The sequence below is a fragment of the Astyanax mexicanus genome, chromosome 21, assembly GCF_023375975.1.
Source record: "Astyanax mexicanus isolate ESR-SI-001 chromosome 21, AstMex3_surface, whole genome shotgun sequence".
NCBI classification, from domain to species: Eukaryota; Metazoa; Chordata; class Actinopteri; order Characiformes; family Acestrorhamphidae; genus Astyanax; species Astyanax mexicanus.
The window spans coordinates 37,841,190-37,868,224 of record NC_064428.1 but is presented as its reverse complement, the minus strand read 5'-3'; the positions used below and the strand labels follow the sequence as shown (position 1 = coordinate 37,868,224).

Here is a 27,035-nt window from a genome sequence, read left to right as displayed (position 1 = left end):
TCTCTCTCTCTCTCTCTCTATCTCTCTTTCTATATATATATATATCACTCAATCTCTTATTAACTCACTCACTCAGTCTCTCACTCTCTCACTTTTGTCTCATCTAACTATGCTAAAGTGCATTCTGTGGCAGAAAAGTAACACTGCTCATCACCTGGAACACACCATCCCCACTGTGAAACATGGTGGTGGCAGCATCATGCTGTGGGGATTCTTTTCTTTAACAGTGGCTTTCTTCCTGCCACTCTTCCATAAAGGCCAGATTTGTGGAGTGCTCGACTTATAGTTGTCCTGTGGACAGATTTTCCTGATCCATCTGAACTGTGGATCTCTGCAGCTCCTCCAGAGTGACCATGGGTCTCTCGGCTGTTTCTCTGATCAGTGCTCTCCTTTTCGATCAGTCAGTTTAGGTGGATCATGGCCATGTCTTGGTAGGTTTGCAGTTGTAGAATACATTTTCAGGTCCATTTTTGGATGATGGATTGATGGAGAACAGCAGTTAAGTAGAACTAAATTACAGACTTATAGAGTAAAAACTTATATTTAACACTGTCGAGACACCTGGTTTATTTATTTACTTCCTAATGAGGTAAATGATGATGAGAATTAACCTTACTTTAGTAGTTTAGGACAGGAAGTCCCTCTCTCTCTGTCTCTCTCTCTATCGATCTATCTCATCTCTCTCTCTGTCTCTCTCTCTCTCTCTTTGTGTCTCTCTGTCTTTCTCTGTCTTTCTCTCACTCACTCTATTGATCTATCTAATCTCTCTTTCTCTCTCTGACTGTCACTCTCTCTCTCTCTCACTCTATCGATCTATCTCATCTCTCTCTCTCTGTCTCTCTCTCTTTTTCTCTCTCTCTTTCTCTGTTTCTCTCTCTCTCACTCACTCTATCGATCTATCTCATCTCTCTCTCTGTCTCTCTCTCTCTTTTTCTCTCTCTCTTTCTCTGTTTCTCTCTCTCTCTCACTCACTCTATCGATCTATCTCATCTCTCTCTCTGTCTCTCTCTCTTTTTCTCTCTCTCTTTCTCTGTTTCTCTCTCTCTCTCACTCACTCTATCGATCTATCTCATCTCTCTCCCTGTCTCTCTCTCTCTCTTTTTTCTCTTTCTCTCTGTCTTTCTCTGTTTCTCTCTCTCTCTCTCTCTCTCACTCTGTCTCTATCTCTCTCTGTCTCACTAAGTCACTCAATCTCTCATTCATTCAATCTCTCTTTAATTAAATCTCTCATTCACTCAATCTCTCATTCACTTAATCTCTTACTCAATGTCTCAATCTCTCGTTCAATCTCATCCAATGTCTCAATCAATCTCTCGTTCAATCAGGGAGTACTTGGGATCCCATAACAACCACATTGCAATAGCCTTGGAGCCAATTAGCAACACCCTAGCAATCACCCAAGCAACTCCATAGTAACCACATAACAACACTATAGCAACCACTAAGCAACTGCCTTGTTTCCAGCGAGCAAACACACAGCAGCACCACAGCAACCACAATGACATCTTATAACAACCATCTAGCAATGCAACAGTAATGTCCAACAACCTGCAGTACTTCCTGAAAACCAAATAGCAACAACTTAGCAACCACCCCCTCCACTGCCTGGATGTGGAAACCACCCAAGCTTTGCAACCATTTTGCTTTTTTCAGGAAATGAATTTTTTTAGTCCTACTTCTGCTTATACTTTTTATATGCAAAGTAAAATTAACAAAATTAACCAAACAATACTATCCCGGAGTTGTGTTTTTGTTAAAGAGCAGCACAGTTAGATGGTTAGAAGCTTAACCCTCCAAGCTGAGTTAGAATAATGGAGTGTTGGTTTTATGAATTATTTGCTCAGCAGTGGGTTGCCAAATAATGCATAATAACCCTGTACAAAGTGCTGATCATCAACAGAAGCCACTCTGTTGATGATCAGCACTTGAAAACCTGTAAAATGTGCTACTATTTATTGGTTTGGGTCTATAAGTGGAGGAATTCAATTCAATCTATGTGATCAGCTTCATACAGTGTCAAAAAAACATGTTAAACAATGTTAAATGTAACCAAAAACTACAGAATGAAGATTAGAATCCACTATGAGGTGAAATATACGTATCTTTACGTGGTTTTGAGACAGAGACGGTCTCTTTTACTGCTAGGCTTCATTCTGAGGGTCAGAGTTTGTTCAGGCCTGAACTCACCAGAGAGAAGAATCCAGCCAATCACAATGAAGAACAGCATTCTGACCTCAGTGAAGATCCTCCGTCAGTAGCGCTACTTTATATTAAAATAAGTTAAAATAGAAATAAATTATAGAAATATCACTATTTAACACCGTCCAGTCGTCTGTGCCTCTTCTGCTTTATTAAGAACGACTTCCTGATGATGACGAGACTTAAGACTTCCTGGTCTAAATCACTAAAGTGATCTTACTACCACTTCCTCTCTCTCTCCCTCTCTCTCTCTCTCTCTCTATCTCTCTTTCTATATATATATATATCACTCAATCTCTTATTAACTCACTCACTCAGTCTCTCACTCTCTCACTTTTGTCTCATCTAACTATGCTAAAGTGCTTTCTGTGGCAGAAAAGTAACACTGCTCATCACCTGGAACACACCATCCCCACTGTGAAACATGGTGGTGGCAGCATCATGCTGTGGAGATTCTTTTCTTCAACAGTGGCTTTCTTCCTGCCACTCTCCCATAAAGGCCAGATTTGTGGAGTGCTCGACTTATAGTTGTCCTGTGGACAGATTTTCCTGATCCATCTGAACTGTGGATCTCTGCAGCTCCTCCAGAGTGACCATGGGTCTCTCGGCTGTTTCTCTGATCAGTGCTCTCCTTTTCGATCAGTCAGTTTAGGTGGATCATGGCCATGTCTTGGTAGGTTTGCAGTTGTAGAATGCATTTTCAGGTCCATTTTTGGATGATGGATTGATGGAGAACAGCAGTTAAGTAGAACTAAATTACAGACTTATAGAGTAAAAACTTATATTTAACACTGTCGAGACACCTGGTTTATTTATTTACTTCCTAATGAGGTAAATGATGACGAGAATTAACCTTACTTTAGTAGTTTAGGACAGGAAGTCCCTCTCTCTCTCTCTCTCTCTCTCTCTCTTTTTTCTCTTTCTCTCTGTCTTTCTCTGTTTCTCTCTCTCTCTCTCTCTCTCACTCTGTCTCTATCTCTCTCTGTCTCACTAAGTCACTCAATCTCTCATTCATTCAATCTCTCTTTAATTAAATCTCTCATTCACTCAATCTCTCATTCACTTAATCTCTTACTCAATGTCTCAATCTCTCGTTCAATCTCATCCAATGTCTCAATCAATCTCTCGTTCAATCAGGGAGTACTTGGGATCCCATAACAACCACATTGCAATAGCCTTGGAGCCAATTAGCAACACCCTAGCAATCACCCAAGCAACTCCATAGTAACCACATAACAACACTATAGCAACCACTAAGCAACTGCCTTGTTTCCAGCGAGCAAACACACAGCAGCACCACAGCAACCACAATGACATCTTATAACAACCATCTAGCAATGCAACAGTAATGTCCAACAACCTGCAGTACTTCCTGAAAACCAAATAGCAACAACTTAGCAACCACCCCCTCCACTGCCTGGATGTGGAAACCACCCAAGCTTTGCAACCATTTTGCTTTTTTCAGGAAATGAATTTTTTTAGTCCTACTTCTGCTTATACTTTTTATATGCAAAGTAAAATTAACAAAATTAACCAAACAATACTATCCCGGAGTTGTGTTTTTGTTAAAGAGCAGCACAGTTAGATGGTTAGAAGCTTAACCCTCCAAGCTGAGTTAGAATAATGGAGTGTTGGTTTTATGAATTATTTGCTCAGCAGTGGGTTGCCAAATAATGCATAATAACCCTGTACAAAGTGCTGATCATCAACAGAAGCCACTCTGTTGATGATCAGCACTTGAAAACCTGTAAAATGTGCTACTATTTATTGGTTTGGGTCTATAAGTGGAGGAATTCAATTCAATCTATGTGATCAGCTTCATACAGTGTCAAAAAAACATGTTAAACAATGTTAAATGTAACCAAAAACTACAGAATGAAGATTAGAATCCACTATGAGGTGAAATATACGTATCTTTACGTGGTTTTGAGACAGAGACGGTCTCTTTTACTGCTAGGCTTCATTCTGAGGGTCAGAGTTTGTTCAGGCCTGAACTCACCAGAGAGAAGAATCCAGCCAATCACAATGAAGAACAGCATTCTGACCTCAGTGAAGATCCTCCGTCAGTAGCGCTACTTTATATTAAAATAAGTTAAAATAGAAATAAATTATAGAAATATCACTATTTAACACCGTCCAGTCGTCTGTGCCTCTTCTGCTTTATTAAGAACGACTTCCTGATGATGACGAGACTTAAGACTTCCTGGTCTAAATCACTAAAGTGATCTTACTACCACTTCCTCTCTCTCTCCCTCTCTCTCTCTCTCTCTCTATCTCTCTTTCTATATATATATATATCACTCAATCTCTTATTAACTCACTCACTCAGTCTCTCACTCTCTCACTTTTGTCTCATCTAACTATGCTAAAGTGCTTTCTGTGGCAGAAAAGTAACACTGCTCATCACCTGGAACACACCATCCCCACTGTGAAACATGGTGGTGGCAGCATCATGCTGTGGAGATTCTTTTCTTCAACAGTGGCTTTCTTCCTGCCACTCTCCCATAAAGGCCAGATTTGTGGAGTGCTCGACTTATAGTTGTCCTGTGGACAGATTTTCCTGATCCATCTGAACTGTGGATCTCTGCAGCTCCTCCAGAGTGACCATGGGTCTCTCGGCTGTTTCTCTGATCAGTGCTCTCCTTTTCGATCAGTCAGTTTAGGTGGATCATGGCCATGTCTTGGTAGGTTTGCAGTTGTAGAATGCATTTTCAGGTCCATTTTTGGATGATGGATTGATGGAGAACAGCAGTTAAGTAGAACTAAATTACAGACTTATAGAGTAAAAACTTATATTTAACACTGTCGAGACACCTGGTTTATTTATTTACTTCCTAATGAGGTAAATGATGACGAGAATTAACCTTACTTTAGTAGTTTAGGACAGGAAGTCCCTCTCTCTCTCTCTCTCTCTCTCTCTCTCTCTCTCTCTCTCTCACTCTATCAATCTATCTCATCTATCTCTCTCTGTCTCACTCAGTCACTCAATCTCTCATTCACTTAATCTCTTACTCAATGTCTCAATCTCTCGTTCAATCTCATCCAATGTCTCAATCAATCTCTCGTTCAGTCAGGGACTACTTGGGATCCCATAACAACCACATAGCAATAGCCCTGGAGCCACTAATGTACACACAGCTGTACTCTATTAACTAATTCAGTGACTTCTGAAGGCAGTTGTCTGCACTACAAATTCATATTTTTACCCTTACTCTCATGGCTGCCCACTTGAGACTGAATGATTTCCTGCCACCAGAGGGCTCCAACAGACCACGCTCAAGCCTAATAGCATCTACTTTACTTTAGTGTGTTTCATTGAGCTGCAGTGTGGAGAAAAATAAAAAAACAGTTAAAGGAATTCACACTGGAGCTAAAGAGCAGTTTAGATATTGGGCAACTTTTATTTAAATTGGAGGCAGCCGTAGAAAAATCATAGAAAACACATTTTTCTTCTGTAACACCAAACAAAACAGGGTTCAACTGAAGGTGTCTGAGCTTCACAAAACCAATCAGAGATTAGATTAAGATGCTTCTTCACCAGTTAGGAAAAATAAAAGCTTTATATTGACAAATCTGGCTGAACCCAACCATCACCATCCACTGCTTAAAGTTGGTCAACTGGACAAACCACAACTACAACTTGAAAATTTCAACCACAAACTTGAAAAAAAAGAATATATATTTTATTGATATTTTAAGTGATAGACCAACACAAAGTAGCACATAATTGTGAAGTGGAATGAAAACAATACATAGTTTTTAAATTTTAATCAAATACAAGTCTAAAAACGTGACATGGAAAAGTATTTAGCCCTTTTTACTCCAAAACTCTTTTACTCTAAAGGCAATCAATCAATTGGTCTTAACTTAATTATTTAATATTTTTAATAGAGTTAATCCAGCTGTGTGTAATTTACTCTCAGTATAAATACAGCTGTTCTTCGAAGAAAACTCCAGTGGTTTGTTAGATAGATAGATAGATAGATAGATAGATAGATAGATAGATAGATAGATAGATAGATAGATAGATAGATAGATAGATAGATAGATAGATAAATATATATATAAATTATATATATATTTATATGATATATAAATACAATCAAATAAGAAATAGAATATACAGTGTAAATGTACAGTCTTCGTGTGTGTGTGTGTAATGGAGATGGAGAATGGAGGTAGTGCAGTTGAACACAATAGACAGTGAACACCAGTTGATGTGCATAATGTGAGGATAACTGATGTCAGCCAAACAGAAAGTGCAAATACACAGTTATATAATAATTTTAATTAAATTAAACAGTGCAAAAGATACGTAAACAGTAGATGAATTAACTAGTGAATGAACTACTAGTGCAAAATATGGTAGCACTATAAAAAGTGTTCTAGGCATCAGCAAGTCTGAGAGTGTGTCCATAGTTGGGGGTGTGTCCATGGTGTGGCCAGAGTGGCCGGAATGAAAAAGTTTCACAGAGTCTTTAGTTTGCTGTGCTGAGAGGAGTTGAACAGTCTTATGGCCTGAGGAACAAAAGACTTTAGTGAACACTTGTGAACGAAAAACAGCACCATTAAGACCAAAAACAAACTCAGCAGACAGGTTGGAGATTAAGTTGTGGAGAAGAAGTTTAGAACATCTCCCAAGCTTTGAGAAAAAAGTATTCTACTAAAATTGTTTCTATAAACCTACCAAGTCATGGCCATGGTCCACCCAAACTGACAGATCCAGCAAGGAGAAAACCACTGATCAGAGAAGCAGCCGAGACAAGAGGTCTATGGTCACTCTGGAAGAGCTGCAGAGATCCACAGCTCTGAGCAGGTGGATCAGGAGAATCTTTCCACAGGACAACTATCCTGACAAAAGTCCTGCACTCCACAAATCTGGCCTTTATAGAAAAGTGTAAAGAGGAAAACCATTGTTAAAAGAAAGACACATGAAGGCGAAAGTATAGAAAAATTGAGTTTCTTTGATTTTATCCAATTAAAAAAGTCTGGAATATAATCAAGAGGAAGATGGATGATCACAAACCATCAAACCACCAAACTGAAATGCTTGAATTTTTACACCAGGAGTAAAGCAGCATAAAGTTATCCAAAAGCAGTGTGTAAGACTGGTGGAGGAGAACATGATGGGAGATGTTGTCTGTAGTTTATAGAATAAAACAACAATGTTCATTTTACTCAAACATAAACCTATAAATAGCAAAATCAGAGGAACTGAAAAAAGGAGGTGGTTTTAATGTTATGGCTAATCCTTGCAAACTTGTGTGTGTGTGTGTGTGTGTGTGTGTGTGTGTGTGTGTAGGAATGTTGGAATCAACTTTTACTGCAAGTCAGCGTCGTTATTAATAAACCATCTCGCTCACACACACACACACACACACACACACACACACACACACACACACACACAAGGAAAGTCCAAGTTATCTGTGGCCGCATGCCAGTCGTTCCTGAGACAGCTGCAGGAGTGTGAACTGTAAGGGCAAGAAAGAAGATCAGCATACACACACACACACACACACACACACACACACCAATCAGCCATAACATTAAAACCAGCTGAAAATAAGCCTTTTATTATGAAGACCCCACTTGTGCCACCAAACCAGATCTTTCCTGTTGAGGTACGAACTCACCAAAACCTTTGAATGTGGTATCTGTGGTATCTAGTACCTTTATAAATCAGCCATAACATTAAAACCATTTAATTTGAGCCTAATAGTGTGTAGGTCTTGCTTGGTCAATAAGTCTTTTAATCTTACAGTACCATATAAAAGTTTGGACAAATCTTCTCATTTAATGTTTTTATCTATTTATTTTATTCCTACATAGTAAATGAATAGTGAAGTGATCTATCAAACTATAAAGGAACACATAAGGAATCATGTAGTAACTTAAAAACAGTGTTAAACAAACCAAAATACTCTGTGAAGAAGATTTTAGGAGCTTTTATCTGGGGAGCTGTTTGTTAACTTGCTGTTTCTGAGGCTGGAAACTTTAATGAACATATCCTGTGGACATTTGCACGTCCCAATGAGACTGCAGAAAAAGCAGAAATTGTTTGAAATAAACTTTTATTTTGAAAGTGCGTAAAAATCTGCACCCCCGCCATGAAAAGCACCTCCTCTCGGGAGCGCATTTCTTATTAAAGTTAGCAAAAGCAATTACTGTATCTGTGCTTTTATCAAGAAGATGCGTGTATGTGCTGCCGAGAGAGGGTGCTTTTCATGGCGGGGGTGCAGATTTACTCACTACTATGGTGCTGAATACAGCCCCCCCCCCAGTAAAATAATGAAATCAATAAGTCGCAACAATATCAATTTACTGCAATAAAAACTTGAAGGGTTTGTTACATTCCCTATATATACATTATTTTATCAAAAGAACAGTATCGTAAGAAGTGCTTGATGAGTCCTGATGAGTGCCAGTTTCATCATTATAACCTTTTTAATGGTCTTTGCAGTGACTGTACTTGAGGATACTTTAAAATTTCTTGAAATTCTTCTTTTTTTCAGATTGACTGACCTTTATTTTTCTTCACTTAGTTGAGTATTTCTTGTTTCTCATAATCTGGATTCGAACATTACTCAAATATTCACTATTCACTGTATACCTGTAACTCTACCTCTTCACTACTTTACTTTAACTGATGCTCTCAAACACTTTATTAAGAGACAAGAAATTCAAGTAATTAACTCTTGATAAGTTCAGCACAGCTGTTAACTGAAAGCCTGGATTCCAGGTGACTCTACCTCACAGAGATGTAAATGTTTTTCTTCATTGTTTTGATGAGTTTAGTATTAATCTACAATACAGAACATGTTAAAATAATGAGAAAACACTGATTTTAAGGTGTGTACGCTCCAAATTGAGAATGACCTAGAAAATTCTAAAGGGTTTACAAGCTTTAAAACACCACTGTACCTGAGAGGTGTGGTGTATTGTGTGGTGGGGGGGATGGTTAAATCCCTTTGTTGTGACCAGTGTCTATAGGATAATACCCAGTGGAGCTGTTATTTTACACACTCTGAGTCTCTGGGTCTCGATCACTTTACCATATGGTAACTCAGCACAGAGACTGCAGGTAGAGGAACACCCTCTCTAACACAGTGTGAAGAGTAGCGGCTTCCTTTAATACCTGACAGATCCATAAAAGATCAAAGAGATGGCCCTCTTAAAAGAACTTCCTGTACCACACACACACACACACTTTAACTACTCAACCACACTGATCGTCATAAAAATAACTGCACCTATACGGAAGTGTGGGCTTGAAATATTGTTTTTTAAATAAGTTTAGACTAATATAGGTAATTATCATAGAGCTACACATACAGAAGTAGTGTTTAACGCATGTGTAGAGAGTTGTAGAGGTTCCTAATGTTCCTCCTGCACTGCAAAAAATCCATGGGCAAAAACTAGACAAAATATATGCAAAATATATGCAAATTAAGACGAATATATGCATATTAAACAAAAAAAATCTGCCAATGGGGTAAGCAAAATTTTCTTAGTAAGATTTCTTACAAAAAGCAACGGCAAAGTCTCAAAATGAGTGAAGTAACACCTTAATCAAGCAAAAAAAAGTCACTGTATTTGGACACAAGAATCAGAATAACTTGATTTCTGCCTGATTTTGCTTATTTTGAGTTCAAATTACTTAAAATAAGGTACAAATTCTAAGTAAGAATGATTAAGATAATAATAATTATCCCTAAAATAAGCTAAATAATCTAACACTTACACAATGCTTAGTAAGACATAAAAAGTCTTATCAGAGAAGAAAATAAGATTTTTCGCCTTAAATGTAGACAATTTCACCTGCTAAGATTTTTTTTTTTATTTTTTTTGTAGTGTGTGATAATCCATCCCATAATAACTCCAATATTCTCTATACACAGTTCCTGCAGATCCCAGCACTGTCCTGCTGGATTAGAGCATGATAATTTCTAACTTTCAGAAAAGGTAGGGCCACAATTCTGGTTTCAGGAACTCTTTAACCTACTATGGTATTAATTTTCTTATTTAGGGACGAAAAATTACATTTTTGGAAGCTTGGGAGTCCCTGTAGATATAACTATAACTTAAATTTTAAGATTTTGACTTATAATAACAATCAGATCATTTAAATTAGGTGTTTTTGGAGCAAGAAAGCACCCACACCATGCAGGGTAGGAGGAGAAGATCTCCAAAACCAAGACTAGAATAGAGAACCACTACTTTATCATGATTCATGTAACAAAAGTGGTTAAACTGCACAAAGCAGCAAATAAACGCATAAAAAACACTGTATTTGTAAGTTTACAACAAAAATGTAAGAAAAAAAAGTAAGATAAATAGTCAAATATACTTTATGTATTCTTGCACATATACAGTGCATATTTATATTTATTCACTTATGGTATGGAATGTAGGCACGTCATGTGACATTATATTAAATGCAATAAACTTAAACGCAATGTATGCACAGGTTTATGTTTAGTATTCGTCATATCTGCCGATACCTGCTATCTCCTATAATTAATTTATTCTTTTGCTGCACTACCTCATATCTACGACTGATTACTTCCACACTTTGTATAGTTTTTGTATTTATATATTTATGTATATATTTTTAAGTCTCAGTTTAGAATTTTATAGTTTAGAGTCTTATATTTCTTCTATCTATCTATCTATCTATCTATCTATCTATCTATCTAAATATAAATAAATACATATTGTATGGTATGGTATGGCATGGTGGGTTAACGTAACATTGGACTCTCTGGACGTTTGATGCATGACAACAAACTGTTGATCTTGGTGCTGCTGTTTGTCTGTTGGTTGAAGACGACCAATAAATTACCAATAAATGTACAAACATTACTCATATAAAACAAGAAAATAAGAAACTACTTTGCAGCTACTGTTAATAATAAACGTTAGAAACCAAAAGTTCAGTCAGCAGAAGCGCAAGGACATTGGAGCTCCATGTCTACGATTGGTCTGAACAATCTGTTGGGCAAATCGATGTAAAATGCTGATTAAATGCATCATAATTCAATTGCAACAAAGTTGAGACAATCTCAATTTGATTTGTTCAAATCCAGGGTCGTGCAGCTTCTCCATCAGCAGCCAGAGTCCGAGAGAGAGAGAGAGAGAGAGGGTTCAGTACAGTGGGTACAGTGGATGGTTCTCTCTTCCCTCATCACTGAGAAAGAGGTTCTAATTACTCTAATAATGTAAGACCTAAAGAGTATATGGGCTAACTGACCGTCAAATGTGATCAACTAACATTCAACTGAATGTCTATTAAATGCATCTAAACTCTAAAGTGAAAGTAAATGATTCTTTATTAAATGTAACTCTACACCCATCTCTAACTCTAACCACTCTAACTCTAATTTTACCATTTTAAGGTTTGGTTTAGGGTTATATTTAAGTTGCATTTAATAGACATTCAGTGTAATGTTAGTTGAATGTTAGTTAAGAATATATGCATCTAAATCAATTCGATTTGTCGCTTAAGTCTACAGATTGTGCAACAAGAAGCGATTGGTCGCTTGTTGCTCTAGAGGTTAAAGGGTTAATATGCTGAACTTTCCTCCGTTGAGCTTCCAGATCAGCATGAAGAGCTTTTCTCCTCCGTTCATCAGCCGAGTTTATAAACACACTAAATCCATTGTTCTCACCATCGGTCCTGGAGAAGCACCAGCATTCATACTTTAACTCTAGCCTTGATTCAGTGCCACCTAACCGCGGTGTTCCTGAGAACGGGATATTACAGACAGGTGTGGTGAATTACAGCAGCAGCCAAACTCTGCAGGACTTTCAGTGTAGCAAGACCTTCTGCAGAACCTTCAGCTCTCAACTGTCGCAATAAATATCAGTATTAAATTTCACTATTAAAAACTCAGTAATAAAAACTCACTTTTAAAAACTCAGTAATAAAAACTCAGTATAAAAAATCACTTTTAAAAACTCACTATTAAAAACTCAGTATAAAAAACTCACTATTAAAACTTTGTCATAAATGTAAACTTAACCTTGTGTTCCCGACACAGTGGCCACTTTATCAGAAACACCAACATTCTGGCCACATTAATAGAAACCCTACCTTCTGGCCACTTTATTAGAAACACAAATATTTTGGCCACTTTATTAGAAACATCTACCTACTCTACCTTGTGCTTCTACACACTGTGGCCACTTTATCAGAAACACCAACGTTCAGGCCACATTAACAGAAACACCAACGTTCTGGCCACTTTATTAGAAACACAAATATTTTGGCCACTTTATTAGAAACACTTACCTACTGTATCTTGTGCTTTCACTCACTGTGGCCACTTTACTAGAAACACCAATTTTCTGGCCACTTTATTAGAAACACCAACTTTCTGGCCACTTTATTTGAAACACCAACTTTCTGGCCACTTTATCAGAAACACCTACCTGCTCTACATTGTGCTTCCACTCACTGTGGCCAATTTATCAGAAACAGCAACCATCTGGCCACTTTATTAGAAACACCTTCCTACTCTAGTTTGTGCTTCCATTCACAGTGGCCACTTTATTAGAAACACCTACGATACCTTGTGCTTCACTCACTCTATCCACTTTATTAGAAACACCTATCTTCTGGCCACTTTATCAGAAACAAAAACCTTCTGGCCACTTTATTAGAAACACCAGCTTTGTGGCCACTTTATTAGAAACACCTACCTACTTTATCTCGTGTTTTGCTCACTGTGGCCAAACAAAAACTTTGCCTTGTTTTTTTTTTCACTCACAGTGGCCACTTTATCAGAAACACCCAGCTTGCTCTACAGCACGGCGGATCTTTAGGACGGGTGTTTCTAACAATGTGGGCAGTAAATTTAGTTCAGTAATAAAAATCCTGACAGAAACATCATTTGATTTAATAATAATCGTTAATAAAAGTCAACAGTTGCGTAACGTTTCCTAAAGGAGTCGCTCTGAGGAGTGGGTTTAATATTTCCAGAATGAGTCACTCAGAACGAATCAGCTGCCAGAACGATTCCTGAATGAGTCATTTCAGCTCTGATTCACTGATTCCCTGAAGATCTGCTCATGTAAAAATCTCTGACTCACAGTTTTAGAGGAGCATAAATTCATCTGAAGCTGCAGAACAGTGAATCCCACAGGAGTCGTATTCAGAGAGTCAACACCCCTGAATCAGTGCGTATGAATCTTTTAGATATTTTTTAATGTTTAGATAAATAGCGTATTTGTTTTCTGTGCATAACCCCGTGAAATCCGTCGCCAAATCAAATGTCTAAACCTGAGAGAAACTCAGAGCTATAAAATGAAGATCCAGGACTGTAAAAAGTTGATGGCTCCTATAAAACATCTCAGCATGATATTGAGATGATGATGTTTGTTGAGAATATGGTAGTTTTAGAACCTCTGAGCCACTGTGTGAAAATATCATGAGACCTTAAGGAACATGGACGAACTTGGCCGGTTCACTGGCTGCTGAAAAACAGTGTAAAAATGAGCTTGACTGTTGGACGTACTGCAGAGTAAAAGTGCTACATTTGTGATGGGTACTGATTGATTGAACGTACCTGTACTTATTTTATATTATTTTTATATTATTTTATGTTCCTATACCTCCATTATATTATTGGTGGAGAATGTGGACTAGAATATATAAAGTATAAATATAGATACAATACTGTAAATATAACAGGGCTGCAAATACATAAAATTATATAGATCTTGTGTTATTGTTATATTGCTGATCTAAGAAATCCTGACTTGTAAGATACCCTCCTTATGTCGATTGTTGGTGTTCATTAGCACATTTTTGAATTTAGTATTTGTTGTAGAAATTTTAGTCACATTTATGTGCATTTTAAATTGTTGTTATTTGTAGAAGCTTTCGTTTGGGTATTTGGGTACAGTGCTGGGAAATGGTTGGGCTTGTTGGTGTTTTAGGTTAATGGTGTTAAAAAATGTTTCAGGTTTTGGTGTTTGTAGGCATTGCACAGTTCTGGGTTCCTGGAGTTGGAGAATGTGTAATATTGTTGGTGTTGAAGGGTTATGGGTTCTTGGTCTTGAAGAACATTTGAGTTTGTTGGGGAATGTCTAAGATTGTTGGTGTTGGAGAACATTTGAGTTTGCTGGTGTTGAGTTATCGGCTCCTGGTTTTGGAAGATATCTAAGATTTCTGGTGTTGGAGAGCATTTGATTTCAATAGAGAATGTCTATGATTGTTGGTGTTTGAGAGCATTTGAGTTTGCTGGAAAATGTCTAAGACTGTTGGTGTTTGAGAGCATTTGAGTTTGCTGGAGAATGTCTAAGATTGTTGGTGTTTGAGTTGTTTGTGTTGAGTTATGGGTTCCTGGTGTTGGGGAATGTCTAATATCGTTGGTGTTGGAGAACATTTGAGTTTGTTAGAGTATGTCTAATATTGTTGGTGTTTGAAGAACATTTTACCTTGTTGATGTATCGATTTTTAGGTGTAGAATACATTACTGTTTGACAATCTCAAAACCAATAACCCTCAATCTTCTCCAGTGTTTTAGTTTGTTGGTGTTGTTCAATGTTTGGCATTTTAATGTTAAAAATAGTTTTATTGGTGCTGGAGAATGGATCTTTTGATGTCGGGAGAGTATTTGGGTTATAATTGATGGTTTATTGGAGTTGGTTTGAGTTTGGTGGTGATGGAGAAGGTAAATCGCACATGTACAGGTTATATTCTCACAACTGTCTCCAGGAAGTGAATACTTTATTCCTGGTTAAATTACACAATCTGAGAAAACACACACACACACACACTGTATTTACACACACAACTACACACAGTCTCAGTCTGAAAAATCGACTGATCTAACTATTCACAAAGCTTTCTAACAAAAGCACCGCTGGAGCACTTCTTAGAACTGCTGCATTTTGTGAAGAACCCCTTGATAAATCATTAAAAAGGAGTTCTTCAAACATTTAAACACTTTATAAACCACTGTCTTTACTGAAGAACTCATGCATCTTTAGGTCTTTACAAGAAGGTGTTCAACAGAAAAAGCAGTGGTCCTATACAGCTCTGTAAAAAAATAAGAGAGCACTTAAAAATGATGAGTTTCTTTTATTTTACCAAATGAAAAACCTCTGGAATATAATCAAGAGGAAGATGGATGATCACAAACCATCAAACCACCAAACTGAACTGCTTGAATTTTTGCACCAGGAGTAAAGCAGCATAAAGTTATCCAAAAGCAGTGTGTAAGACTGGTGGAGGAGACCATGATGCCAAGATGCATGAAAAAAACTGTGATTAAAAACCACTAAATATTGATTATTTCTGAACTCTTAAAACTTTATGAATATGAACTTGTTTTCTTTGCATTATTTGAGGTCTGAAAGCTCTGCATCTTTTTTTCTCATTTTCTGTAAATAAATGCTCTAAATGAGAATATTTTTTATTTGGAATTTGGGAGAAATGCTGTCTGTAGTTTATAGAATAAAACAATTAATTATAACATATAATTATGTTAATTTTACTTAAACATAAACCTATAAAATCAAAAATCAGAGAAACTGAAGTGAACTCTTCATTTTTACAGAGCTGTATGTGGTTTGAGACCACTCAGAGATTTGAATATTCTTTATATACTCTATAGAACCATTGTCTTTTCTCTTTTATAAAGAACCCTTTGAGGAAGAACTTTTCAGGTAGAACATCCTTAAAAAAGAAGGTTCTTCAAGGGTTCCATGAAAAGTGAAAGTGTTCCTGTGTTCAGTCAGTATGTATATGACAGGGGTTGGTTCCCGTCTCCAGAGCTGAGTGATAAATCTGAAGGAAGTCTTTATATTGAGACCAACAACCAAGCCACGCCTCCCCGAACCTCACTGACCCAGTGAACAGAAGCTCCGCCCCTCGTTCCAGTTCCAGTCCACACTTTTTCTGGACTCTTATGAGACCTGACCACCGGGCAGGCCCGCGGATCCCACCGCCGGCCGGCAGGAACACTCGCTTCTTCTGCCGAAACACACGACTGGATAACACCTCCAACGATCCCTGACCTTCATCATCCTCATCTTCCTCAATGGACTGGATGATGCCCCTCACCACTGAGAGACAAAAAAAGAGAGAAAATAAAGAGAGAGAGATTAAACAATGGGTCTCGATAGAAGAATAGAGGGAAAAGTGCTTCCCTCACTTCCCTATAAAAAGACTTCCAGAGGATACTTTTGGTTTAGGATAGTGTTCCTCCTGGTGAGAGACCATTCACGGACGAACGGACGGATAGAAAGAGATTTAATTAGACATTAATGATAATATCTAATTAAATATAGCAAATATTTATTTATATGTAAATTGTTTATGTATATGTTATAACTGATCAAAGGTTGTTATTTTTTTCAATCAGTCATTTAATGCTTTGGCAATACTGTAATTTACTATGGTCATGCTTCTTTGAATTGAATTGAATTGAATTTAGAGATAGAAGGAAATAGAGATAGATATAGAGAGATATAGATAGAGACAGAGAGATTGCAGATAGACAGATAAAGATACATGGAGATAGATAGAGATAGAAACAGATAAAAAAGATATGTAGATAAAGAGATATAGAGCTATAGAGAAATAGATACAGAAAGATAGATATAGAGATAGATAGATAGAAAGACAGAGAGAGAGATAGAAAGATATAGAGAGATATAAAGAGAGAGAGAGAGATATAGAAACAGAGATAGAAAGATAGAGATAGAGAAATAGAGATTAGAGAGATAGAAAGATAGAGAGATAGAGAAAGAGAGATATAGAATTAGAGAGACTGATAAAAAGATAAAAAAAAAATAGATCCACAGGCCTGCCTGGTGGTCAGGTCTTATAAAAGTTCCAAAGAAGTGTACACTGTAAGAGAGAGAGAGAGAGAGAGAGAGAGAGAGAGAGAGAGAGAGAGAGAGAGAGAAAGATAAAAATAGAGATAGAAATATAGAAAGAGAGATGGAGGTACAAAGATAAGAGATTATAGATCATATATAGAGATAGAGAGCGATAGAAAGATAGAGTGATAGAGATAAAGAAACTATTGAAAGAAAGATTAGAGAGATAGAGAGAGAAATTAGAGAGATAAAAATATGGAAATAGAGATAGAAATATAGAGAAATACATAGAGAGATAGACAGATAGAGGTAGAGAGACTAGAGATAGAGATAGAAAGAATAAAAGTGATAGAGAGGTAGAGATAGAAAGATATAGAGATATAGATAGTAACAGTGACACGCTGCAATTTAGGGCGTTACAGACCCAAGAACTGAACCCTGAAAAGAGCTCCCTCAGTCAGCTGGTCCTGAGGCTTATTAACCCTCTAACAGATACTAATAGACAGCAGCCTCAGCCCAGCACTGCTTTACCACCCAAACTCAACATCAGGCAAATCACCAAACACAGTCAGAGTGATTATCTGGAACATTGGCAAAAAGAAATCCAAACTCAAAACAAACTGGAATGCTATCGGGCCCTAAAAACAGAGTATAAATTAGAGGAATATCTCCTGACTGTCAGAGATAGAAAGCAGAGACAGATCCTGACCAAGTACAGACTCAGTGACCACAGCCTGGCCGTAGAGACCGGCAGGTATAAACAGTCCTGGCTGCCCAGAGAGGAGAGACTGTGTGCTCACTGTACGACAGGTGAGGTCGAGACGGAGATGCACTTCCTTCTACAGTGTGAAAAATTCAAAGAAACACGAAATTTCTTCATTAACAAATTTAATTATTTAATTCAAAATTTTGAAACATTTTCACTATTAGAAAAATTACGGATCACTCTGGGGGAGGGGCACACCGCCCCCCTCGCTGCCAAATACGTCAGTGCGTGTCACAGCCTGAGAGACAGTGGGTAACACCTCAAAATGACCTCTAAAATCCTGGGGACCCCATCCCAGAGAAAATGATTATTATAATATAATTATAATTATTGATAAATGATATAATTATTATAGTAATCATAATTACTTTCTGTTATAAATGTTATTATGTCTGTTATGTATGTTCATACCATTGTTGTTAATTGTTATAAGGCTTTGGCAACACTGTAATTCACAGTCATGCTAATAAAGCTACATTGAATTGAATTGAATTGAAATAGTAAAATAGAGGCAGAGATATATTGATACTAAAATAAAGTCTCCGTTTTAAATTGTTTAATTTGTTTTTCCTCACTTAACGAATTAATTATAATACTTTCACTCTAATATATCTTTATTAATACTGGCTTACCGAAGTCACTGGTGCAGACGGCCATGAGGATCTGCTCATCAGTGCAGGATCTACACACACCTACAACACACACACACACACATTACAGAGTTACAGACAAACTATACTACTGAAGAGAGAGAGAGAGTGTTATAACCGTCTGTTCACACCTCTCTCACACCTCCCTGTGTGTGTTAGTGTGTCACAGGATGTGGGGGTGTAGGAGATACATGGTTTAAGCCCCCCACAGTGTGTTTTTACACCCAGTATGTCCTTCCAGTTTCCCACTATAAACACTACTATGCAAAACAGGTTTATGAGCTGTTATAGAGGATTATAAGCAGTAATACAGCTTTACACACAGAGATACACAGTAATAGATGGTGTTTAAGCTGTTGAAAGTAGTAATACATAGTTCTTACTAGGAGAAATACAGGTTTATAAGCAGTTATAGAAGTTTATAAACAGTGACAGTCAGTAATACAGGTTTATAAGCATTAATAGCAGTAATTAATGTTTCTAAACTCTTGATTCAGAGTAATTGATGGCTTATAAGCTGTTAAAAGTAGTACTACATAGTTGTCACTGGCAGCAACACAGGTTTATAAGCTGTTACGGAAGTTTGTCAACAATGGCAGGCAGTAATACAGGTTTAAACATGCAGTAATAAATGTTTAGAAACTGTAATACGCAGTATTATATTGTTTATAAGCTGTTAAACATAGTAATACATAGTAGTTACTAGCAGAAATACAGGTTTATGAGCTGTTTTATACGTTTATAAACTCTGATACACAGTAATATATGATTTATAAGCTGTTAAATGTAGTAATGCAGCTTTATGAAGCTGTTATAGAAGTTTATAAGCAGTAATAGTCAGTAATACAGGTTTATAAGCATTAATAGCAGTAATAAATGTTTCTAAACTCTGATACGCAGCAATAGATGGTTTATAAGCTGTTAAAAGTATTAACAGTGTAAACCAAGAATAAATACAGGTTTAAAAGCTGTTATAGAGGTTAATAGGCAGTATCAGGCAGCGATATAGGTTTTTAAGCATTAATAGTAGAAATAGAGGCTTGTAATCTGTGATGTGCAGTACTAGATGGTTTATAAGCTGTTAATAGTAGTAATACATAGTTAAAAACAAGCATAAATTCAGGTTTAAAAGCTGTTATAAAAGGTTTATAGGCAGTTTCAGGCAGTGACATGGGTTTATAAGCATTAATACGCAGAAACAGATGCTTATAAACACTTATAAAGTGTAATAACGGTGATACACAGTACTATAGATTTATAAGCACTTATGAACAGTAGCACATAGTCATATATAAGCTGTTACAAGCACTATATTGGAGGTTTATAAACAGTGACAGGCAGTGATATAACTTTAAATAAGCAGTAATAAATGTTAATAAACTGTGATGTGCAGTATTTTAGGTTTATAAGATGAGATAAGCGGTAAAACATGGTTTTTAAGCTGTTAAAAATAGTAAAGCAGTTAAAAAACTGGCATAAATACAAGTTTTAAAAAGCTGTTCTATAGCTTTATAAGCATTTATAAACAGTTATAGAGGCTTATAAAGCATTATAAAGGTTAATAACTGGCACAGGGAGCTAAGTGACGACAGCAACAGGGGAGAAACTTCATTCTTACACAGTTCTCAATAAACATTAGAGTATATAGTACAAAATAAAGAAGAATAATGAACAATAACAGAAGAAAGCATTAGAATAGAAGCAGGTGGAGTGACTGTCTAACTGCACCAATGTAAAACAGTTAAAAACATAGTTTTTCTCTATTTCAAGTCAGATTTGGAGCATTTTCTTGCATCCATTCTTTATGAAATTTTAAAATAATGGAAAGAATGTCCAACATCAAAAATACACAAATAAACGTTAAAATTCTTGTGAAAATAACATGAAAAACGTATTATAAATGCGAGGCCCGTTGGATGAACAGATCTTTTGTTGAGATGATGATTAGCAGTGGTTTAAACACTGAAAACCCAGCCCAGCTAACACACACACACACACACACACTTAGCACTGACCAATCAGAGCAGACAGCTCCCTCATTACACCAATCACACTCAATAACCCCAGCAGACTGATCCGCACTGACCCCGACCCCCCAACCGCCCTGTTTATTTTCTTCTGTCACCAGAACATGCTGACGAGAGGTGTGTGTTCTCGAGTGTGTGTGTGTGTGTGTGTGTGTGTGTGTGATCAGTTTACAGGCCCTTTTGGTTCACCTATTCGCCTCCTCACACCTTTATAACTGTTACTTTACCCTCAGTGCAGCATTTACTAGTGCTGGGATTTATTTTTTGGGTGGCAGTTAGACAGTCACTCCACCCGGGCGCCAGTTTTTGTTCTCAATCTTTTTCTAAAAAGATTCTCAAAAATAATCAAGAGGAAGGTGGATAATAGTTATTCAAAAGCAGTGTGTAAGACTGGTGGAGGACAACACGATGCCAAGCAGGGCTGCAAGTAATGATTATTTTGGTAGTCGATCAATATGATGATTATTTTTTCGATTAATCGATTAGTCAGCGATTATTTCTGCCATGTCCTTTATCTTTAAAAATGTTAGAAACAGCTGATCGTGAGATTTTTGAAGGCATTTAAATGTCTGGATGTTGTTTAAACATGAAAAATACTGATATTTAATCATTAAATTTGTAATAATAATAATAATAATAATAATAATAATATGTTGTGATTAGGCAGTTTTGAAGACACAGACTAAGTTGAGTGTAACCTGTGAGAGTGAGCCAGTTACCCATTGCTCTTCTGCCCCACAAATTTGTACTGTTACCAATTAACGATTAGTCGACAAATTTAAATAATTGACATTGTCGATTATATCGACTAATCGTTGCAGCCCTAATGCCAAGATGCAAAAAAAAAACAGCAAATATTGATTTCTGAACTCTTAAAACTTTATGAATATGAACTTGTTTTCTTTGCATTATTTGAGGTCTGAAAGCTCTGCATCTTTTTTGTTATTTCAGTCATTTCTCATTTTCTGTAAATAAATGCTCTAAATGAGAATATTTTTATTTGTAATTTGGGAGAAATGTTGTCTGTAGTTTATAGAATAAAACAACAATGTTCATTTTACTCAAACATAAACCTATAAATAACAAAATCAGAGAAAGCTGTTTACCTGCAGCTGAATTTGAATTTGATTGGTCTCCTCCGCTGGTCAGCTGGTACTGGAAGGCGGTGACTCTCTTGCTGATGTCTCTGTGAGCTGTAGCCTCTATAAACAGCGCCCCCTGCTGCGGGAGGCTGAAGCAGCGCTGCCGGCCGGACGCCTGGTCCTCCTCGCTCAGCAGCAGCGTCAGCTCCCCGTCCTGCCGCAGGAACACCGAGGCGCCGCTGGAGCCGGCACGCGGCCGCAGACACACCCCCCGAGCCGCCGCCTGAGGGGTCTGAGAGCGTTGCAGGTTCTGTGCCGGGTCCGTGTTGGGCCTGAGGTTCAGGATGATGGCTCCTGTGGGGTAGAGCCACTCCAGAGAACCTTCAGAACACCTCAGATACACCTGTTCCACATCCCGCAGGTGAGACTGATGAGTGAGACCACTGTGGGAGAGAGAGAGAGGGACAGATTAAAGAGCTGATAAATCCTAAAATAAATATATATATATTTTTCATTAATAGCTGAAATGTGTTCCCCTAAAGTAATAAAACATACCAGTCCTGCTTAAAATTTTTCGAAACTTTTCCTAACCTTTAAAAAACGCTTTTATTGTGGTAATTTCTGCCTCTGCAGCTCCTCTCAGGTTAAACTGTGCTATAGGCGAGGCGACTTTGGTACGCAGACACATCACAATATGCAAATCAATCAATCATCAATTAATCAATAGTATCGCCCCCCTGCTGACGTCCAACCCTCTGCGTCTCATTGCTATCAGAGGCACACTGCTGCTGCTGAAGCATAGCCAATCAGCTCTCCCTTCTGCCTTGCCTCTAAACCCATACATCACCCAGTGCCCCTTTCAACAAACTACCCCTTCATTTTTTTTAGTCTTTTTAAAATTTGACCTGTGGGTGGAGTCAGCAAAAATAAGGGGATTTAGTGCCCCTTTTAATGACAAAAACAGACACCCATGTAGAGTGACTGTCTAACTGCCCTATGATGGCACTCCTTTAATGAATGCTATATAATAACAACATTTAAATACTTTATTTAAAGAGGCACCCATTGCCAACACTGATGTGCAAATCCACACACAGAGCTTGTCTTAAAAAAAAGTATAACAATAAATATTGCCAAAAGAATAGTATTCTCTTGAGCAGGTACTGAGATATGGAAAAAAAAGGAATGGGTAACTGTCCTAATAATTTATACATTCAATAATGTACGTATAATGCCATTTTCATGGGAAAAAAACCTCATATCTCCCATGTTATCTCATATTTTAATGGAAGTGAAAGTAAACATATTTTTTACAAGTATTTCAATTGGTCCTCTAATAATATTTTTCTTAGTACATAAAGATATAGAGTGGCATCCTGTGAAAAAAGTGAAAAATTAGATAATATTAGATAATAAGATAATATTTTTGTCTAACAGGGTTAATATTTTATAGATATTATTGTTGCTATATATTCGTATTAGTCTTTTAGCAGTGTAATAATAACTGAATGTAATACTGATTATTACTGTCTCTTGGTTTATCTGTACAGCAGCTGAAATCCTGAACAGAAGATCAGGATGTTCTAAAAGCTGAAGCTTTCACCTCCGACCATCCGGGTCAGATCCAGGGCGAGGCCGACTCCTCATCGCCTTTACAGAGACCAGGACTTAAAGATTAACCTGCAGTAAAAACTCCTGTTTGTTCTCATATTAATAACCAACCTGACTAACTTCACCCACTCACTCACACACACACACACACACACACGCACACGCGCACGCAAAGAATATTACTGCTATATATGTACTAGTACATCTAAAAACTCATATTATATAGATGTATTAAACACACAGAGTGATCTATTTTAAGCGTTTATTTCTTTTATTGTTGATTATAATTATGACTTACAGCCAATAAAACCCAAAAATCAGTGTCTCAGAAAATTAGAATATTATATTTTAAGACCAATTGGTACTTTTGTTACGCAGTGTGGGCAGTGTGCCAAGTCCTGCTGGAAAATGAAATCTGCATCTCTATAAAAGTTGCCAGTAGCAGAGGGAAGCTGTAAGATATGAAGTGCTGTAAGATTTTGTGAGATAACAAAACTGCACTGACTTTAGACTTGATAATAAAACACAGTGGATCAACACCAGCAGATGACAGACATGACTCTCCAAACCATCACTGATCATCAGTAAATTTTACATTTCATTTAAAGTAAATCAAGGGAGCAGAGTCTGGAGGAAGAGTGGAGAGACACACAGTCCAAACTGCTCGAGGTCTAGAGTGAAGTTTCCACCAATCAGTGATGGTTTGGAGAGACATGTTGTGGATTTCATTTTCCAGCAGGACTTGCCAAAAGTATCGATCGGTCTTATATAATATTCTAATTTTGTGAGACACTGATTTTTGGGTTTTCATTGGCTGTAAGCTTAATCATCATCATTAATAAAAGAAATAAACTCTACACTCTACAGCTTCTCTTCTCTTTCTAACCAGAGAAAAAAAAACATGATTTGCATCTCCAGAGCAGAGAGTTGTGAACATATGTGCTGCAGGCTGCAGTGGGGTAATTACACGCATTACCCCCTGATTTATCTGAGATTAGATTACCACCCTGTCAAAACCCCGCCATCAAAAACCTGAAAAAAGAAACAAGGATTCGACCCCTGGGGGCCCGGAGATGCCGTGACCCCCGAAATCCCTTCAATTCCAGCAGAGCTGCTTCTAATCGCCATTATTAAACCGTTATTCTGGAGCCGATTCAGCGCCGAAGCCTGAAAACACGGCTAATAGAGGCCAGACAGGAGGTCAGAGGTCAGGAGTTCTGAAGAACCGGGGTCTGGAGCATCGTCTGCTGATCCAGAATAGACTTTAACACAAATATTACCTAGCAACTGCCTAGCAACCACCTAGCAACTCTGCGTAAACCATAATTATTGTTGCACATTGCAAAGAATGTCTCAAAATACACAATTAACACCTGAGCAACCACCTGACACCATATCAACTACCTAGCAACCACCTAGCAGCTCTGTGTAAACCATAATTATTGTTGCACATTGCAAAGAGTGTCTAAAAATATACAAATAACACCTGAGCAACCACCTGACACCATATCAACTACCTAGCAACCACCTAGCAGCTCTGTGTAAACCATAATTATTGTTGCACATTGCAAAGAAAGTCACAAAATATACAAATACATTAGTAACACCCAGCAAAACACCCAAGCAACCACCTGACAACATATCAACCGCCTAGCAACCACCTAGTAACTCCATATTGCAAAGAAAGCCATATAATATAAAAATACATTAGTAACACCCAATCAAACACAACAGCAACCAGCAAAACCTTGGCAACCACACTTAATTTGTTGCACGTGTGCTGTAAATACACTCGTAACACCCAACCATCTGCTCGCCAACACCTGAACTCAACACCTCAACTGAATCAAACATTAAAGAGTCGGTACACCAAATCCTGCAGTGATTTACACAGTAATTCGATGCCTAAAGAGTCATTTAACTGAATCATGTTGAGGTTACAGAATCCCTGCTAAAACTAAGATTTAGGTTCAGTCTCGGACTGGAGTTATTTAGACAGTTATTTAATGACCAAAATAATCAGTTAATAAAACTAAATCATAGTTAGACTTTAAGAATCACTCGACTGATTCAAACATTGATCGAATCGAATCATGGTGTAATTTATGCTGTAACTCGATGCCCAAAGAATAATATAATCAAAGTTAAATCACACACAGCCTTAGTATCACTCAACTGAATAATATATTAAAAAAGAGTCATTACACCAAATCCAGGTGTGATTTACACAGTGATTCAATGCCCAAAAGAACAATTTAATCAATTAAACTGAATCATAATCAGATTTTAAACTTTAATCAAACCGATTCACCGATGTTGATTCCATTTGTGCAGCGATTCGGTGCCCAAAGAATCATTTAATCAAATTGAATCACGGTCAGACTTGACTGTGATTCAACATCATGGCAAAAAACATAATAGTAAAACATTTATTGTGCATCACAAAGCAGATAAACATAATGATGCAAATAAGATTCTTAACGTATCTCCCAACTGAACCAAACATTTAGGAGTCGACTCACCAAATCCTGCAGTGATTTACGCAGCGAATCGATGCCTAAGGAGTCATTTAACCGAATCGTTTTGAGATTACAGAATCTCTGCTACATGAAAACTGAGGTTTAGGTGTGTGTATATGTTTGTGTATATGTGATTAGTGTGTAGTGTGTAGTGTGTGTGTATCTTACCTGCCCCTCCAGCTGCACTGGTCGCTGGAGTACTGGGCCGCTTCGCCGCGCGCGCACCTGGCCAACAGCAGCAGTAGCAGCGCGAGCGCGCACAAACACACCGTCCTCCCCGCGCTCATCTCTCAGCGCGCGCTGCTCCAACTCACCACCGAACTCATCCCTCCGAGCGCGCGCGAGCCTGCGTGTGTGCGTGCGTGTGTGTCTGATTCTAACTACAGACTGGAGGAGGCACGCGCCTCCTGCCCCTGTACAGGGCGGGGCAAAGCAGAGGCCACGCCCATTGTGTGTTTTCATTGGCTGGTGCCTCGCGCTCGCTGTGTGTGTGCGCGTGAGTGTGTGTCTTAAATCTTAAGGTGGTGGGGGTGGTGTGGGCTGAAGGTGTGTGTGCTGAAATCTTGAGATCATAAACAGCCATATCATATATACTGGACTCCACACCGTGTGTGTGTGTGTGTGTGTGTGTGTGTGTGTGTGTGTGTGTGTGTGTGTGTGTGTGTATCGTATGTACCGAGCTGCAGGCGGAGGTGCACGCGTCCCACATTCCACTAAAGTCACCGAGCTCCTCAACACGAGCTCGGCAAAAACAGAAAAACAGAGAGAGATGGAGGCTACTTCTGGTGTTGGGTAGTGCACCTCCTGGTGAAAGATCGTTCTACGTTAGGACATACCTCTACCATTGCATAAGAACTAGTGGAAATATCAGAAATAGGTGGATTTGCCCCTCCCACAAAAATAATACTGCAAAAAAGCAGAAATCTGCACCCCCGCCAGGAAAAGCACCCTCTCTCGGGAGCGTGTTTCTTATTAAAGTTAGCTAAAGCAATTATCTCCTTTTTATCAGGAAAATGATGTGTACACGCTGCTGAGAGAGGGTGCTTTTCATGGCGGGGGTGCAGATGTGGTGCCAAATTCAGCTCCCCGCCAGGAAAAGCACCCTCTCTCGGGAGAGGCTTTAGGTGACGTTTATTTTTCCTTATTTCTTATGGTTCAGCGTAGCTTTGAAAAGTATCTTGGGTATTTCCATTTTCTAAGTAAAGTTAAAGCCAGGAAGACATGGGTGCGTGCTCCCGAGAGGCGGTGCTTTTCCTGGCGGGGGTGCTGAATTTGGCACAACACCAGCCTAATCTGTTGTTGAATATTTTAATATTAGGTGATAACTGATCAGTTTCTGTCATATA

At 37.9% G+C, this 27,035-nt stretch overlaps 1 protein-coding gene across 1 annotated transcript; it reads right to left on the bottom strand.

Moving 5' to 3' along the window:
• Window positions 1-14,821: 14,821 nt before the first annotated feature.
• Window positions 14,822-26,083, bottom strand: metrnlb (meteorin like, glial cell differentiation regulator b). The gene is made up of 4 exons (XM_007234243.3): window positions 25,858-26,083; window positions 21,584-22,002; window positions 18,433-18,492; window positions 14,822-16,275 (listed from the first exon to the last, which is right to left on the bottom strand). Exons 1-4 carry the CDS (start codon window positions 25,974-25,976, stop codon window positions 15,941-15,943), a joined length of 933 nt encoding a protein of 310 aa, XP_007234305.3. The 5' UTR covers window positions 25,977-26,083; the 3' UTR covers window positions 14,822-15,940.
• Window positions 26,084-27,035: the final 952 nt, after the last annotated feature.

Bases quoted from the DNA above. Each gene is read 5' to 3' on its own strand.
- metrnlb (XM_007234243.3), bottom strand. From the start codon at position 25,976: ATGAGCGCGGGGAGGACGGTGTGTTTGTGCGCGCTCGCGCTGCTACTG. The intron at 18,493-21,583 runs GTAAACAGCTTT...TGTGTGTTGTAG, and splicing joins AAATTCAAATTCAGCTGCAG to GTGTGTGTAGATCCTGCACT. The intron at 16,276-18,432 runs GTAAGCCAGTAT...TTTGTCTCTCAG, and splicing joins CGTCTGCACCAGTGACTTCG to TGGTGAGGGGCATCATCCAG.